The sequence below is a fragment of the Cynara cardunculus genome (assembly GCF_001531365.2).
Source record: "Cynara cardunculus var. scolymus isolate 2C chromosome LG 1, CcrdV1, whole genome shotgun sequence".
Taxonomy (NCBI): Eukaryota; Viridiplantae; Streptophyta; class Magnoliopsida; order Asterales; family Asteraceae; genus Cynara; species Cynara cardunculus.
This window is the reverse complement of record NC_037528.1, coordinates 4608227-4624429: the sequence shown is the minus strand read 5'-3', so window position 1 is coordinate 4624429 and position 16203 is coordinate 4608227. Positions and strand designations below refer to the sequence as shown.

The window sequence follows — 16203 nt, the reverse complement described above, 5'->3', positions numbered from 1 at the left end:
TTCAACCCTTTTAAAAATTATATTATATGGTGCAAAGTTAATTATTATCACATACAATATACTCAATTATTTGAATTTAAGATGCATATTATATATGACATCCGCATAACTTAAAATATTTATTATGCACATATTTTATTTAAATTTTTAGTATCGATATATAGTACCAACTTTGAGTTTGAAAAGTCTATATATATATATATTGTTTTAATTCAATCATTATTCTTATATAAATATATAAATATATAAAAATAACAATAACTTTCTAATATATGGCATAACTGATACGTTGTTCAGTTTTCAATTATAAGGATTATGAATTTAAAACTCAATGCCAACAAGATTATGGATTAAGACACGTCAATTAGAAATTCATGGGCTTTAAATATGTTCTTAAAGTAATACATGCTGAACACACACACACACACACACACACATATATATATATATATTATACATACACGAGAAGCCGGCTTTTCGTACCAACATAGGTTTGATTTTGTGAATTCATAAAGGTTTTGGGGAAGTCAAACCTTGGCCTTAATTGAATTTATTAGTTAAATTGTCACAAAACCTGTCGGATTTAGTGAATATGATCATGGGCTTTACTAATGATATTTGTAAACGACATGTCTCATCCTCTTTTCCCCTCATAATTATAGGTGTTTGGATAAGTTTATGCACATTTCGAGTAATCCTATAATGCCATGAAATTAGTAGGTGGAAAAACTTTAAGCGACACTGAGAAAATTTAAATTCTTGACCAGGTCAACTCTCCCCAAAAATCTTATACGTCGAGTGTGGTTGTAGCATGGTTTAAAGGCCTGGTTTGATGACAAATTTAAAAAAATAATAATAATTGTCTTGAAAACTCAACCAATTACAGATATCAGATTTTTTGTATATTTATTTTTTTAATATTAGAATTCTTTGATATTATATTTGAATTTTTTTTAGTAATAAACATAATACAAAATTAACTATTTTTTTAATTTTAATTTTAATTAATAAATTAATTTATTGATAGTTTTTAATTGATTTATTATTTAATTTGATGACAACAAAGTATATATCTTATTCTAGGACGAAACGAGGATATTGTATTTATAAAATACAAACGTCGCGGGGAATACACACGATCCTTTCATAAAAGTGGAGAAACGGTGTTAATATTAACGGCGTTTATTTTTCGGTCGTCGAAACAAACCCCGCGGTTTCAACTGGTGTAGGCCCCTTCTCACAGCGCCAAACCCACACACGGCACCGTCTCTCCTTCCTCCGTTAACACCGCTATCTTTCTCTCTCTAGGGTTAATATCACGGAGTTTCCCCCAAATCTCGTTTTTCCTTGGTGTCGGCGATCAAATGCGCTGTTTGCAAAGGTATCGTTCGATCCTATCCCTGATATCTTATCAGTATATTGATTTCTCTAGGGTTAGGGTTTCGTTGATCGTTCATCTACCGTGAATTTAATTCTATTTGTCGATCGATTCCTGTGATACCTGAATCGGGTTATATCATAAATTGGTGGAAATTTTTCTTGGTTTTGTGATTTTAAACATGTATATGGGGTGGTTTAGTTGTTTTCCCTGCAGTATTACTCATATTGGGTATGCTGTGAATTGATTCGGGGAAATTACCGTATAAGAGGGGCATCTTTTTTTTCATTTGATTTAGTTTTAGGATATGATTATATGAGGTTCTTCTCATGCTGTTGAGTGTTGATTGTGGTGGGACTAAAGATTCCACCGAAGAAGATACAAATACGATAATGCCCGCAAAAGAGAAATTGGGCGGAGATTTGCTGACCACCTTATCCATGGACAACAATCATTTATCGACAATTCTCTCCATGGATTCGAGTTTGTCAGCACATGATGAGATGGAGAGGGAGCTGAATCGGGCGGTGGATCTTAGCTTACCGCCGGATATCAATCTCCCACTCTCAGCTGAGCCTAGCCCTCCGCCATCGTCGTGGAATGATACTTGTGATATGTTGGATGTTGGATTAGGTCCTCAACATTATGAGGTGGAAACTAATATCAATGTAACAAAGATTGGAAAAAAATGTGCTAAACGGCTTGATAGCGTATGGGGAGCTTGGTTTTTCTTTAACTTTTACTTCAAACCAGCCTTGAATGAGAAATCGAAGAACAAGGTGAATAGGGAGAATGGGTATGATAAATCGGATTTGAAGTTGGACGTTTTCTTGGTTCAGCACGATATGGAGAATATGTATATGTGGACCTTTAAAGAGAGGCCGGGAAATGCATTAGGAAAGATGCAGCTGAGGAGTTATATGAATGGTCATTCTCGACAAGGTGAAAAACCATTTCCTTTCAGTGCTGATAAGGGTTTTGTCCGATCTCACAGAATGCAGAGGAAACACTATAGGGGTCTCTCCAATCCCCAGTGTGTTCATGGGATTGAAGTTGTTCGATCCCCAAATTTGATGGGATTAGATGAGGAAGAAAGGAAAAGATGGATGGAGCTTACAGGAAGAGATTTGAACTTCGCTATCCCTCTTGATGCTAGCGATTTTGGTTCTTGGAGGAATCTTCCTAGTACAGATTTTGAAATTGAGCGGCCTCCTGTTATCAGGAACAACAATTCGACTAATGGAAATCATCAACCAAAAAGATTGCTGAATGGTTCAGGATTGAATCTTTCAACTCAGATTTCAGAGCATGTAAATGGTGAAGCAAATGGAAATGGGATGGATCTTCTGGTCGGCTGCAACAGTAAACGGAGAAAAAACTTCTTCCCACATGGCAACGATGATGATAACTCCGATGGGGTTCTTGATACCCATCCTATGGAGCCACATTGGTTGACCGAGTTTTCTGGGGTTATGAGAACCGCCTATGGACCTGTAACGGCGGCCAAGACTATTTACGAAGATGAAGAAGGATTCTTGATTGTGGTGAGCTTGCCGTGTGCTGATCTTCAACGGGTAAAAGTTACTTGGAAGAACACCCTCTCACACGGGATTGTCAAGATCTTTTGTGTCAGCACCGGGTGTATGCCAATCCTGAAAAGAAAAGACCGAACTTTTAAGTTGACCGACCCAACACCTGAACACTGCCCACCAGGGGACTTTGTTCGAGAAATCTCTCTTCCAACACGCATTCCTGAAGATGCGAAATTAGAAGCTTATGGCGACGAAAGTGGAACAATGCTCGAGATTATTGTGCCTAAACATCGCGAAGGACCAGAAGAACATGAGGTGCGTGTTTGCCTTCGTCCCTCTCCTTGGAACGAACGTCCGTATGTTGACTTGACAGAAACCTTAATTTAAGAATTCATGGTGGAAGAACGTGGGCTGGCTAGCGCTTCATTGTTTTTGCTAACCTTACTATATACTCGTTGAATCGAAATTTGCAGCAATCACTTTTGTTGAAAAAGATTGACACTTTTGATCTAAACAGGCCACAGAAATGTATGCTGAATAGTAAAGGTTGCAAATTTGTTGGAGACTGAGTAAGTAGTAGAAACTCTAAAGTGAAAAGTTGCATTCTACAGATATCTTGTTTCCCTCTTTTGCTTGTTGAAACATTAAAGAAGAAAAGTGTATAATTGTCTTTGTTTGTTTTTTGTAGGACAATTTGGTAGTGATTTGTAATAGATCATGGTTGGTTTTTATGCCATCGTTGATCTATCTTCTTCTTCTTCTTCTTCTTGAATATAGTGTTTGTTTGCATCATTTAACCAAATATGGTTGTGATGCCAGAATTAGTCGCCTGAATTAATGGCGGTTTGTACAGGAACGATGAACCAAGTTTAATCTTTTGGGCATCTGTTTTTCTTTCTTGTATCACAAGATTACGTTCGATCTGTCTTGCACAGCATTATGAAAATTTTGTGTCGATTGTGTTAGGTAGCATGTGTGGTTGAGGTTTGTATGATCCAACATGTTGTTTAAACGTGTCTTTGTTCCCTGTTGCTGGTGAGCCATTTTTTTGAAGTCTTGTGTTCTCCTCAAACATCCTTCATATTTATTAGGTTGAAGATATTTCCAACTCGAAGAATTTAATGTGGTTGGTAATGCTTTACATTCATTCTTGTCTTGAATATTGGTGGTAGAGATGGCAAAAACCGTGTGCAAGAAACGCCTACCCAAATCTGGTTTGACTGGGGATCACGAGTTCATCTTGAATCCCCAAATTGTGAAACCAGTTCATGGGATAACCTTAAAAAATTGGAGAATGTGGAACCTTCATCAACCATCATTCATTTTTCGTCCAATGGTTACTGTCGGAAGTTGCATTTTTCCATTACTAACTTCATGATTACAAGGATGGTTGCATTTGAATACCAGTCGTCTATTTTTTAGATTAACGGGTTTTTGGTTCCCAGAAAACCGTAATTTTTGTAGAGAACATCGAGACTGGATATTTTTTGTATTTAGATTGTTATCAAGGGACTCCAATTGGTCTAAGAGGCTGTTTACCAAATGCTTACTTGGGTAAATGTTTACCTAGTCATATTATCTCACTGGATGAATATGGTAAGGATCAATGATCTTAATCGGTAAGAGCGAGACAAAGACCAAGCGTCTTACCCGGTAAATGAGAGCAACGACTCTTACTCCGGTAAACGCTTACCGGATAATTTGTTGCATACGATGTCGTTTTAGTGGACTAAAATCTTACCCTGTAAATAAATAATTAGTGTTAAATTTTACAAATAAACACTTACCGGATAAGTTCTTGGTGAATGGCAAAGTCCCAAAAATTTCATGTCTATCAAGTAGTTATCAAGGGACTCCCAATTGATCTGGACTCCAATAAATATTAGTGTTAAAATTTTCTATGAGGGTTTTAGAAGAGCTTTTTCTAACACGGTAGCTGAATCCTAAGATTATTAAAAAGCACATAAGATGAACAAGTTACTTCCAACTGAAATAATACCCCAAACCAACAACCTACATGTTTGAAAGTTGAAAGGCATAAGGCTGGGTTGTCTTGACCAGAAATTTGACACACCGAGCATAAAGACATCAAGTGAAAAGTGTCTGTCCAATTAGCCGAAACCCAATTCATTTCGAAGGATCTAGTTGTCTGCGTGTGCCAAAGTTAGACTACCGTATTCAAGTGTGAAGACGTGTAAAAAAACCCGACTTTGTACATTGGACATGCAAATATGCAATCATATTTCCTAACATGCATTGGAGCACCCCGGTACCCATGGACATCTCTATTTGATGGTCAGAGTTCTATCTTTCAACCAGATACATTCTTCAAACATGCTTAAAAGACCGAACTTTCAATAAAAATTTAAAAACTTGAGCAGCAACAGAGTCAAGTTACTTCTATGCGTGAAAATCAATAAAACTCGAGAAAAAGCTAAAAGAAACAGGGTCCCAGTATCAGTTCTCCACTCCTCACATTTCTTCGAGACTTGCAACCAAAATTGACGGGCAGTCAAGAGGGGGGAAGGTAATATAACAAAGATACTAGCTAGTAACAGCAATTCAGAATTAGATGATGACACTCGCTCATGTTTCGACTCCTGGTCTCAGATCGCACTGCCAACGTATGCATGCATAGGAACAGGGGTTGACAATTTTGGGATTATTAATTGCATGTGCTTTTCCATTGATGTTTAGATTTCCAAAACATTCAAACATCAAAAACAACTACTATAGAAAGTAGTCTTTCACCAAATACCAAAAAACAAGATATCCGTCACCAGCCACAAAACCACAAGACATGTCAAGACTTAATCAACTTCTTCAATTTTGGGACCTTCACCGCTCCCATCAGCACCCATATCAGGGACACCACCCATCCCCTCACCTTGATACATCTTAGCAATAATAGGGTTACAGATACCCTCCAGCTCCTTCATTTTGTCTTCAAATTCCTCTGCCTCTGCAAGCTGATTTGAATCCAACCACTGCACAGCCTGCTCAACAGCATCCTCCACCTTCTTTTTGTCATCTGCAGGAATCTTCGAGGCTATCTTGTCATCCTTAATGGTGTTCTTCATGTTGTATGCATAATTCTCGAGCGCATTCTTTGCTTCCACTTTCTTCTTGTGCTCCTCGTCTTCTGCCTTGTATTTCTCAGCTTCTTGTACCATCTTCTCAATGTCCTCCTTTGACAGCCTTCCCTTATCGTTGGTTATGGTGATCTTGTTCTTCTGACCACCAGCCTTATCCTCAGCAGAGACGTTCAAGATGCCATTTGCATCAATGTCAAAGCAGACATTGATTTGGGGGACACCCCTGGGTGCAGGAGGAATGCCAGAAAGTTCAAATTTCCCCAACAAGTTGTTGTCCCTAGTTCTTGCTCTCTCCCCTTCGTAAACTTGAATTAGAACACCAGGTTGATTGTCAGAGTAGGTCGAAAATATTTGCTCCTTTTTGGTGGGAATTGTAGTATTCCTTGGAATGAGCACTGTCATGACTCCACCAGCAGTCTCCAAACCAAGGGACAATGGAGTCACATCCAAAAGCAAGAGGTCTTGCACCTTCTGGTTACCTTCACCACTCAATATAGCAGCTTGGACAGCAGCACCATAAGCAACAGCCTCGTCGGGATTGATGCTCTTGCAAAGCTCCTTTCCGTTAAAGAAGTCCTGCAAAAGCTGTTGTACCTTCGGGATTCTGGTAGATCCACCTACGAGAACAACATCATGGACAGTGCTCTTGTCCATCTTGGCATCTCTCAGACACTTCTCAACAGGCTCCATACATTTTCTGAAAAGATCCATGTTGAGCTCCTCAAATCGGGCACGGGTGATGGTTGAATAGAAATCAATACCTTCAAACAGAGAATCGATCTCAATGGTTGTTTGAGCGGTAGAAGAGAGAGTCCTCTTCGCTCTCTCACATGAAGTCCTCAATCGTCTGAGGGCCCTTGGGTTTCCACTAATATCTTTCTTGTTCTTCCTTCTGAATTCCTGGACAAAGTGATTCACCATCCTGTTGTCGAAGTCTTCACCTCCTAGGTGAGTGTCACCAGCTGTAGCCTTCACTTCAAAAATACCCTCTTCAATGGTGAGAAGGGAAACATCAAAAGTACCACCACCAAGGTCAAAAATAAGCACATTTTTCTCCCCAGAAGAAGTTGCCTTCTTGTCAAGACCATATGCAATAGCTGCAGCTGTTGGCTCATTGATTATCCGCATCACATTGAGACCAGCAATTGCACCAGCATCCTTTGTAGCTTGACGTTGAGAGTCATTGAAGTAAGCAGGGACAGTGACAACAGCGTTCTTGATGGAGGTGCCAAGATAAGCCTCTGCAATCTCCCGCATCTTTGTGAGAACCATTGAAGAAATCTCCTCTGCTGCAAATTCCTTATTTTCTCCTTTATAAGTAACAACAATCATTGGCTTGTCTGCAGGGCCAGGAATGACCTTGAACGGCCATAGCTTCATATCACTCTGTACAGAAGAATCAGTAAATCTTCTGCCGATCAATCGCTTAGCATCTGCCATCAAACCAAGCTTCTTGTAAGTACTTATTCAAGCATTAACAAGTGTAAATACCAGAAGTCACACAAGCAAATCACAATGTCAATTGCAGAAACCCAATTTATTGAAATTCAGAATTACAAAAGACCTCTTTTCAGAAAGGTAGTAAACGAAAAACACAGGCACGTAGACATCAGCAAGACAATGTATCATTGTTAATTGGGAATAGAAGATGATTCTAACCCGATGCCCTATTTTAAAGGAGACATTGGAAGAGGAATTCAAAAGGATGCCTAATTCTTTTTATGTGATCTCTAACAATGACGAATCAAATAAATATTCGACATTCTACCTCTCATATATATATATATATATATATATGAGAGGAGGTTCAAACGAGAACCCCTGTGATTTAGACAACGCCAACCTCATCCGTCTAACAGTGCCAAATGTAACAATGCTTTCCCCAGAAAATATCCCAGTACAAGCACAATTTTCCATCATATTTAAGTAAATATGGATTTCTAGGGTAAATCATTCAGTTACGAGCTTCAAATACAATAACTGTACCATTATTCCCATCGCATTGTACAACGAAACCCATGCATGATGCATGCACAGCTTAGGGATTGATCGCTTATCACAAGCAAAAGGATTACATTAAAACTTTGCAATAAAATTGAAGGAGACATATACTAATAGCAATCTTAAAAAGCTAATAGTGTATAGTCAATCTGTGAAAGACTTATGCTGATAAATCATTCATTTAGCACAAATAATCTTAGAATATACGATATCGAAAACTGAAAATTAATTTAGCATGAAGCATATAGAACAATAAACACAAAAGCCAACAACGTACACAAAATCAACGCAGAAAAACTATAAAACAGAGTAAAGCATGAAAAAGCTTACCAAAAACGGTATTGATGGGATTCATCGCGACTTGATTCTTAGCAGCATCACCGATCAGACGTTCAGTATCAGTAAAAGCAACATAAGACGGCGTTGTCCTGTTCCCCTGGTCATTAGCAATTATCTCAACACGATCATGTTGCCATACCCCGACGCACGAGTACGTCGTACCTAGATCGATTCCAATTGCTGGTCCTTCACCTTTTCCGACCATATCGTCGACTCGATCACAGAAAAATACGCAGGAAATTGTAAGAGATTATGGGAAGAAAGTTACAACACTGTTTATCAGCGAGATGGAGGAGGTTGATGGTGGGTATTGGTTTTTATACTGCTATTATTTTCTAGAAATTTCTTAAGCTTGATCTTAGACCGTTGATATTAGCTGCCAAATATGAATCAACGGCTGGGAAAGAGTCTCTAAAATTTCTGACCTGTTTGACTTACGATTTTCGTCCCTTCTCGTTCCTTCTGGAGGTTCCTAGCATCTCTCAAATTTTTTACCAACTGGGCTCTTCTATTTCCAATTCAACCCCTTCTATTTTTTTGAATTGCGTTTAACCCTTAAATATTTTGATTGACTGTCATGGCCATATGGCCTATAGAGTTCGCTTAGTAAGTGAACAAGATTAAGGGGTTGTTTATTAAATTTTTTATTAAGTTTTATATGGATAAATTTGTTTGTTTGGATAAATGAGTGGTGTTGTTTATTTTTTTATCTGAACCAATAGTCTGAATAACATAAATGATCGATTTACCCCCTAATATTAATTATTTGAACATCAAAACAAGCAATCATAAAGAGGTTGACAATGAGATGTCTCATTTGGGAAGAAGATGGTGCTTTAAATAAGAGGTAAATATGTCATTTTTGTGTCTGAATGAGGATAACACACCATTTCTATCTGTTCAATTAAGTCATGTTATGTGCGAATAAGCCGTAAATAAACAACCCAAATGAGCTGTGCGAATAAGCCAGATAGACTAATAAGCTTAATTAAGCTACAAGTAAACAGCCCCTAAGGGTCATTTGTTTATCTTTTAATAATTTCATTAAGTGACAATTTCTGAATCGTCAAGAGGTGATTAGGTGAATCTTGTTATGCAAAAAAAAAAAATGTTTGATTCTTAATGATTAAAAAATCTTCTGAATGATTTTTGAATCATGAGTCTCTCTTGACCATTCAACGTCTTAATTTCATTGTAAACAATTATCAAATAATTATATTTCATTTTACATTATATCATGAGACTCACTTAATCATCATGACCACTTAATCATTCTGCACCAAACCATTCCGTAGCTACAAAAAAATCCCTAAACTACATAATATTGAAAAGGCTTGTTATCTATATATTAATCGATGCAATGAGGATAAAATCACATTAGTTATTGTATAATTGTTAATAAACTGAACAAGAGATACATATATTAAAATGATCAAATAACCCTGTAGGTAATGCCAAAATCATTATTGCATAACACTTATAACCAAATAAATCAACTAAATATTTGAATAAATTTAATTATAAATATTTACACATTATTTTTATGCTATTTATACATATTTCCTAGAGTGTATTTACTAAAATTTGTAATACATATTAATATATAATAATATTTTTATACAATATGGATTAATAATTATATAATACATTTATGATGTGTAACATATTTTATAATACAAAATATTGATATATAACATATTTTTTATAATACATTATACAATTATGAGAAATATTTCGTTTTTTTTCTTTTTCTCACTATTTTGATATGTCAAATATATTTCACCCTTCATTTCAGTATAATATCGTGACAAATGTAAGACAATGAGTTTTTAGTCTGTCATATTCCACTTTGTTTCACACATCAAATATATTTCATACCCTTATATGTCTGATATAAAAAATATGATTAAAGTTATGTTTTTCTAAAAAATATTTTATGTTGTAAAGTTCTATTGTTTCCAAAAAAATATTTTCTTTCAAGACATGGACGGACTTAGATTTTTTTTTTTAAACAGTGACACCATTTGGTTTTAAGAAACAAATATAGATAAAAAAAATTCAAATGATTGTAAGAAACAAATGTAGGGTAAAAATTTCAAATTGTGATACCATTTGACTAAGAAAATGACACTAACTAGATTCGAACTCGGATATGGATGGAATAAAAGTCTTGCAACCTAACTCTACCAAAGAAAATTTGTTCATATTATAGTTTCAAAATACATACGGTGGCACCCAACAAATTAATACAGTTACATCTTTCATGAATCTAATTTTTTTTATCCTTCAATTAAGAAATAATATGATGGCACGTGACACCATTGGCAGCAATATAGGTCGGTCCCCGTTTCAAGATATTCTGAATTTTGATATTTTCTTATCTCTTTCATTTTATATGCTATGTCCATTTCTTTCATTGAAGATTAAAATATAATTATGTCAATTAACCAAAATTAGGAGGAAATTGATATAATTGATGATAATCAGAATGAGCTCATTTTGTATAGAGTAAAATTGAGGGTGATAGCAATCAGTGGGGGTGGTTGGCAATGGTCGAATTGGCAGTGGTGGTGGAGTTGGTAATTATGTCAAGCAAACAAGTTTATGAGGATCCGTGCTATGTTTTTGCAGATCTTTGTGAAAACCCTGTCGACGGATTCTAGGCCGGTCTTGTCGATGAAAGCAATCTATTCGAATGGAGTGTCATAATTATCGGTCCTCCTCGTACATTTTAGTGAGTTTTTATCTGTTCTATCATTAGAAGATCGAATTTCGTGTTTTTTTTGATGTTGTAATTGGAGCTTTGTTGTATGGAAATGAGGTCGTTCTGGTTCCTTTACTATTTGTGGTCAATTTCTTTTTCATGTGTTCGGCTATTAGATTTTCCTACGCTGTCAATTGGGAATTTCCGATGGTATCGTTTGTCCGTTTATTGCATTTAATTGGGTTCTGGGGTTTAAGAAGTCATGTTGTTTATATACAGGTCACAAGTTGATAAAGTAAATGGCCTCTTGATACAATGTAGTGACTTGTTCTGTTGCCCTTCCTATTCAATGTTTGGAACCTTATGTCTAATTTGATGCATGAATTGATATTGGTAGAATGGAGGTTCATTGGGTTTCATCGATCATGGCGTATTCAGATGATATTCGTGATTTACTTGTTAGGGTTTTTGTTTTAGTCTTGCCTTTTAGTTGGATGTATCTGTTTGGAATTCTTGCTTGGTTTCAACTTAGTTGGGGATTAGGACCTTGATTGATCACAAAACCCATCGCTATGCATTGTTCTTCGTGAAACATTGTTTTCCGGTTATTGTTATCAACTTATTATGCTTATGTTACAGTGGTCTGATTTGTCATTTTTGTATAGGTTTAAAAAGTTTGTAGGTATACAAGAAGGATAGTTTGATCATTATAATGATTTTCGGGGTCGCCCTTGTTTCAAAATGAGGAGTTTGTTTTTCACTTCTGATTTTTGGATGTGTTGTTTTAGTGATGGGGGTTTCTTCAATGCTATAATGACATTTCCACCAAATTATCCAAACAGCCCTCAAACAGTGAGATTTACCTCTGACTTGGCATCCGAACGGTTAGTTTGCTGTATATGTGCTTATTTCAATTATTGGTCTCTTTTCCTTTTCTCCTTATCATCCTACACCTGACACCTTCTCTCTTACAAGAAAGATGTATCTCTCTTTGGTGTTGTACAATTTACTCTGATGGCAAGGTCTTTCAATTCTTTATCCCCCTGGTGATATCATAATGGCTACGAGCTTGCAAGTGAGCGCTGGACACCAGTCCATACGGTATGAGGTTTATTATTTTAAATCAATATGTGGGATCGTGGGTGTAGGTGTAGGTCGATGTGTATGTGTTCCTGTTAAGTTTTTCACAATAGCGCTGAAGATCATATAACAGGAATACTACCCTTGTCGTCAATTCTAATAATGTCAATAGTTCTTTTGTTCTATTTCCATCAACTAAGAATAATATGGAACTCAGTTCATTCGAAAGTATTCCAACCACTCAAGTATCTTTTGATCTGCAGTAGTCATAATAATCTTTCAATGAAGCCAAGTTGAGCTTGCTCAATCAGTTGGGAATTTGTTCAAGATAACTTGTAGCCTAGTTCTTGATTTTCAAACCCCACACTTGCTTACGATGAATTACAAGAGTTATCAGTGGGCAGGGTAGGAGGCAAAAGTATAATCCATTCAATTGTGGTTCCTATATCTTCTAGAAAAACACTCTTTTTGATGAACTAGTGAATTGTTAAAGCACTGCTAGTTTGAAGTAGCAAGTTTCGTCAGGAGCCAGCCCAAGCATCTTTGACAAGTTTTGGGCCATGCATGTTAATTATGTTTCATAGTAGCAGTTAATGCTCTTCCACCCTCGGGAGGACTTTATGTATGGAACATGACTTTGTTGTTGGTGCTTTCACAATGGTATTTTTTATCCGTTTGTTTTAGATTAGGATTCTCTAGCAATGCAATGTCTAGATCTCTGCAGATCCATGTTGAACACTTCGTCTGCAACATGATAAGTGGGATTCAAGTGGTTTTTTTCTTAAATCTTGATTCTTATTTTTCTTTTCTAGTAATAAGGCAGCCCTTTATTTGTCGATCCTCATTGTTTTGCAAACACCAAACATCCCAAGAAATGCTCTAGCAATGTGTTGACTTTTTCTTGTATTCATTCTTCACAACTGCACTAGGTGGTGTCTGATAATAACCGGTCTAATGCTTTATATACCCTTCTGTATTGATGTTCTTCGTTCAAATTTTCAATTTATTTGTTTTAGAAGGTGATAACTTATTCTGTTTCAGCAAAACATGATCAGTTTCTGTTACTAGCTTCAACATTTGTGGTCAGACAGCCAGTACATGTACATATTCCACAACTTTTTTTATATTTAGTTGTAAGCTAGATGGTCAATACATGTATGGCCATAGTACTCATTAAGCACATTTCATCATCCAATATCTTATTCCTATCGTGCTCTTAATTGAGTTTAATTTATGTGACTTTTTATCAACAAAAGGATATTATTAGACTAAGTCACCAGGACTCCTTCACAAAGCATGTGCATGATCAAACCCCAACAAAATGCAGCATCTAACTCTCAAAAAATGCAGGAAACCTTTATCCTCACAACATGTATAAACAAATGTAGTGCTACTGCTTGTATTTATTCATTCAGAATTACAGAAGTTTATTTCCAACTTGATACCAGACCTTCTCGACCCAATGGAAACCCAACTTCCTTCATCTGCTCCAATTGCTTCTTCCAACCAAACCTTCATCACTCCACAACAAATCACTTTGGTTGACCATCTCATTTCGGTTAACCTACATCATTCCTACTACTTAAATACTTCTCCACCACCTGCTACCCGACCTCAACCCCACAAGGTCACTAGAGCAAATGATGGCATTCACAAACCAATCCAACGCCTCTGCTTGATCACTACTAAACAACTGCTCAATAAAGATGACACTATAAGATTCAAAATCGTATTTGAATTGCTGGAGTAATAGGACTGCTACGAAGTTGCCATAATTCAATGTTGTAAAATAAAGACCCACATACTACTTTCAATACAACTGCATAAGAGGGTGATCTGGATACTCCAAAGCCCTCATATTTGCTAGGACCTTTGTATACAGCCGCTCCTCACTATTTTTATATGGGTTGTTTTGTATGATCTGAATCACAACGGACTAGTCTGGCTGCTCCAAGGCTTGACCCTTCTATACAATTGAATTTTATTAGTTTCCAAGTAGGGAAAATGTATTCTGTTTGTTGGCCTCATGTTCCATGAACATCTCTTGTGGTTTTCAATGGAACGCGTTGTTTTCTCATACTCACACACCTGCTATTCTTTGATCAGAGTAGTCACTTGCTCTTCCACTAATTTGCTGCCTTATCCTTTTCTGCCTAGTTTCCGTGTTTCTCCTATCATCAGTAGTAGTATATAGTAAATTCAAAATGTAATATTTTCAGGTGGAGAGCATAGTCTTGAGCATTATATCAATGCTTTCTAGCCCCAGTGATGAATCTCGTGCAAACATGGAAGCTACGGTAATACCCACATTTATTCTCTTGTGCATCGTTTTTATAGTCTATTTTTGTATGTCATCGTCTGCAAGTGTTAATTTTTTCTAGATATTTTCCTCAATTAAATGAAAACGTCCCCACGGTTTTATATATATTTTGACTAGGCGAAGGATCATGTGAGAAGGAAAGTTATGGTGATAAATGTAAAAAGAGATCTGACCCCTTGATCACTATTAATCTCATGCCCACCTGTGACTTGTGCTTTAGAAGGGAATTGATCCGGTGCATCTCGGTGCACCTCATTAGCGTTTACATTCAATTAGGATTGATCCAAGGGTGGAGATCTCTTCTTACGCTTCTCACTATAACTTCCCTTCTCACACGGAACCCGACCCTATTTGACTATATGTGAAATGCTTGACATGTCATCAAGAATGACAAAATAAAGAAATCTTGTTGATTACAATCAATAATAAAGATGGGCAAATAGAAATAGGTAGTTGTATCTTTTTTTCTATTAACTTGGATTTCAACTCTCTATGCGAGCCGACTAATCGTAGGGCGACGCAGGTAGCTCAGAGTCACCGTATTTGAACCTCCGTTGCCACAAGAGGATTTTTATTCCTCCTTGGATTTGAACCTGAGACCTCCACTTTGACCTTTGGAGTCCAAACTCAAACCAATCTGACACCACCCTTGTGGTTAGGTAGTTGTATCTTGAAACTTACTAAAAATGGAAATGTTGCATTGTTATGGTTGCAGTATGAATAGAGAGAAAGTGGGTCGATGTGTAAGGAAATCACAAGAACTATGTTGGGCATGATGTAGAATCTCCATTTAAAGTTGTTTTTTGTGTTTCCATTCCTTTTTCTTCTTATTTTGGCTGTCTGACACTTTTTTTTATTATTAACCTGGATATCCAACCCGTTATGCGAGTCTACTAATTCTAGAACGACCACTTGTTTTGCAGATAACCCGGAGTCACAACATTTTAACCTCCGTGGCCACAAGGGGATTTTTATTTCTCTTTGGATTTAAACATTGGACTTCTTGATACTTTTGATCTTTGGAGTCAAGTTCAAACCAATCAGACACCACCCTTGTGGTTCTGTCTGACACTTTGTTTACACAAAGGATGGAGTATTTATCAAAGAAATTCCAGAAGCATATGTTTATTTGCCTCAGCAACTGAAACTTCATCTTGACATGATTTATGGTTCTTTACCCCTTCGCCTTTCATTATTCTTCCTTCTCAATGATGCCTTTAGAAGTTGAAATATACTTATTTTATATAAAAGTTATGGTGAGAACAGTAAGAAGAGATATACACCCTTGTATCAATCATAATTAAAGAGAACCAGTAAATCAATTCCCTTTTAATGTGTACTAGTGTTTGACACCATGCGTTGCATGGTGACAATAATCTTTTTTAAAATTACTGAARTKARCTWAATGAATCGATGATTATATTTATATATCAAATTAATAAGAATCAATATTACATTTGATATATGAATCCACCTTATCATTATTAGTTGTTCTTTTAATATATATATATATATATATATATATAGAGAGAGAGAGAGAGAGAGAGAGAGAGACGATTAAATGAAAACCACTCCAATTTGTAAAAATCGTAAAAACTACTCTTATTTATCGATTTCATTGTTTAATCTTATGAAATTTTTCCATGAAATTGTTTCATATAATACTTTTTTTATGAAGTTGTTTCATATATGGTTATGAAATTGTTTTATATATTACTTAATGAAATTTTAATGAAACTGTTTCATGTATTTCT

At 36.2% G+C, this 16203-nt stretch overlaps 1 protein-coding gene, 1 long non-coding RNA gene and 1 pseudogene across 2 annotated transcripts; 2 read left to right on the top strand and 1 right to left on the bottom strand.

Annotated features, from left to right (window-relative positions):
- Positions 1–1388: 1388 nt before the first annotated feature.
- LOC112510269 lies at positions 1389–3834 on the top strand (annotated as a pseudogene).
- An 873-nt stretch (positions 3835–4707) lies between these two features.
- Positions 4708–8623, bottom strand: LOC112513998 (heat shock cognate 70 kDa protein 2-like). Its single transcript, XM_025120274.1, has 2 exons — positions 8337–8623; positions 4708–7438 (listed from the first exon to the last, which is right to left on the bottom strand). The coding sequence occupies exons 1-2, from the start codon at positions 8548–8550 to the stop codon at positions 5721–5723; spliced, it is 1932 nt and encodes a 643-aa protein (XP_024976042.1). The 5' UTR covers positions 8551–8623; the 3' UTR covers positions 4708–5720.
- Positions 8624–10779: 2156 nt separating this feature from the next.
- On the top strand, positions 10780–14419 carry LOC112514006. Its single transcript, XR_003069391.1, has 3 exons — positions 10780–11079; positions 11838–12150; positions 14349–14419. It is a non-coding gene; the product is annotated as an uncharacterized LOC112514006 (long non-coding RNA).
- Positions 14420–16203: the final 1784 nt, after the last annotated feature.

Bases quoted from the DNA above. Each gene is read 5' to 3' on its own strand.
- LOC112513998 (XM_025120274.1), bottom strand. From the start codon at position 8,550: ATGGTCGGAAAAGGTGAAGGACCAGCAATTGGAATCGATCTAGGTACG. The intron at 7,439-8,336 runs GTAAGCTTTTTC...GTTTGATGGCAG, and splicing joins TCCCATCAATACCGTTTTTG to ATGCTAAGCGATTGATCGGC.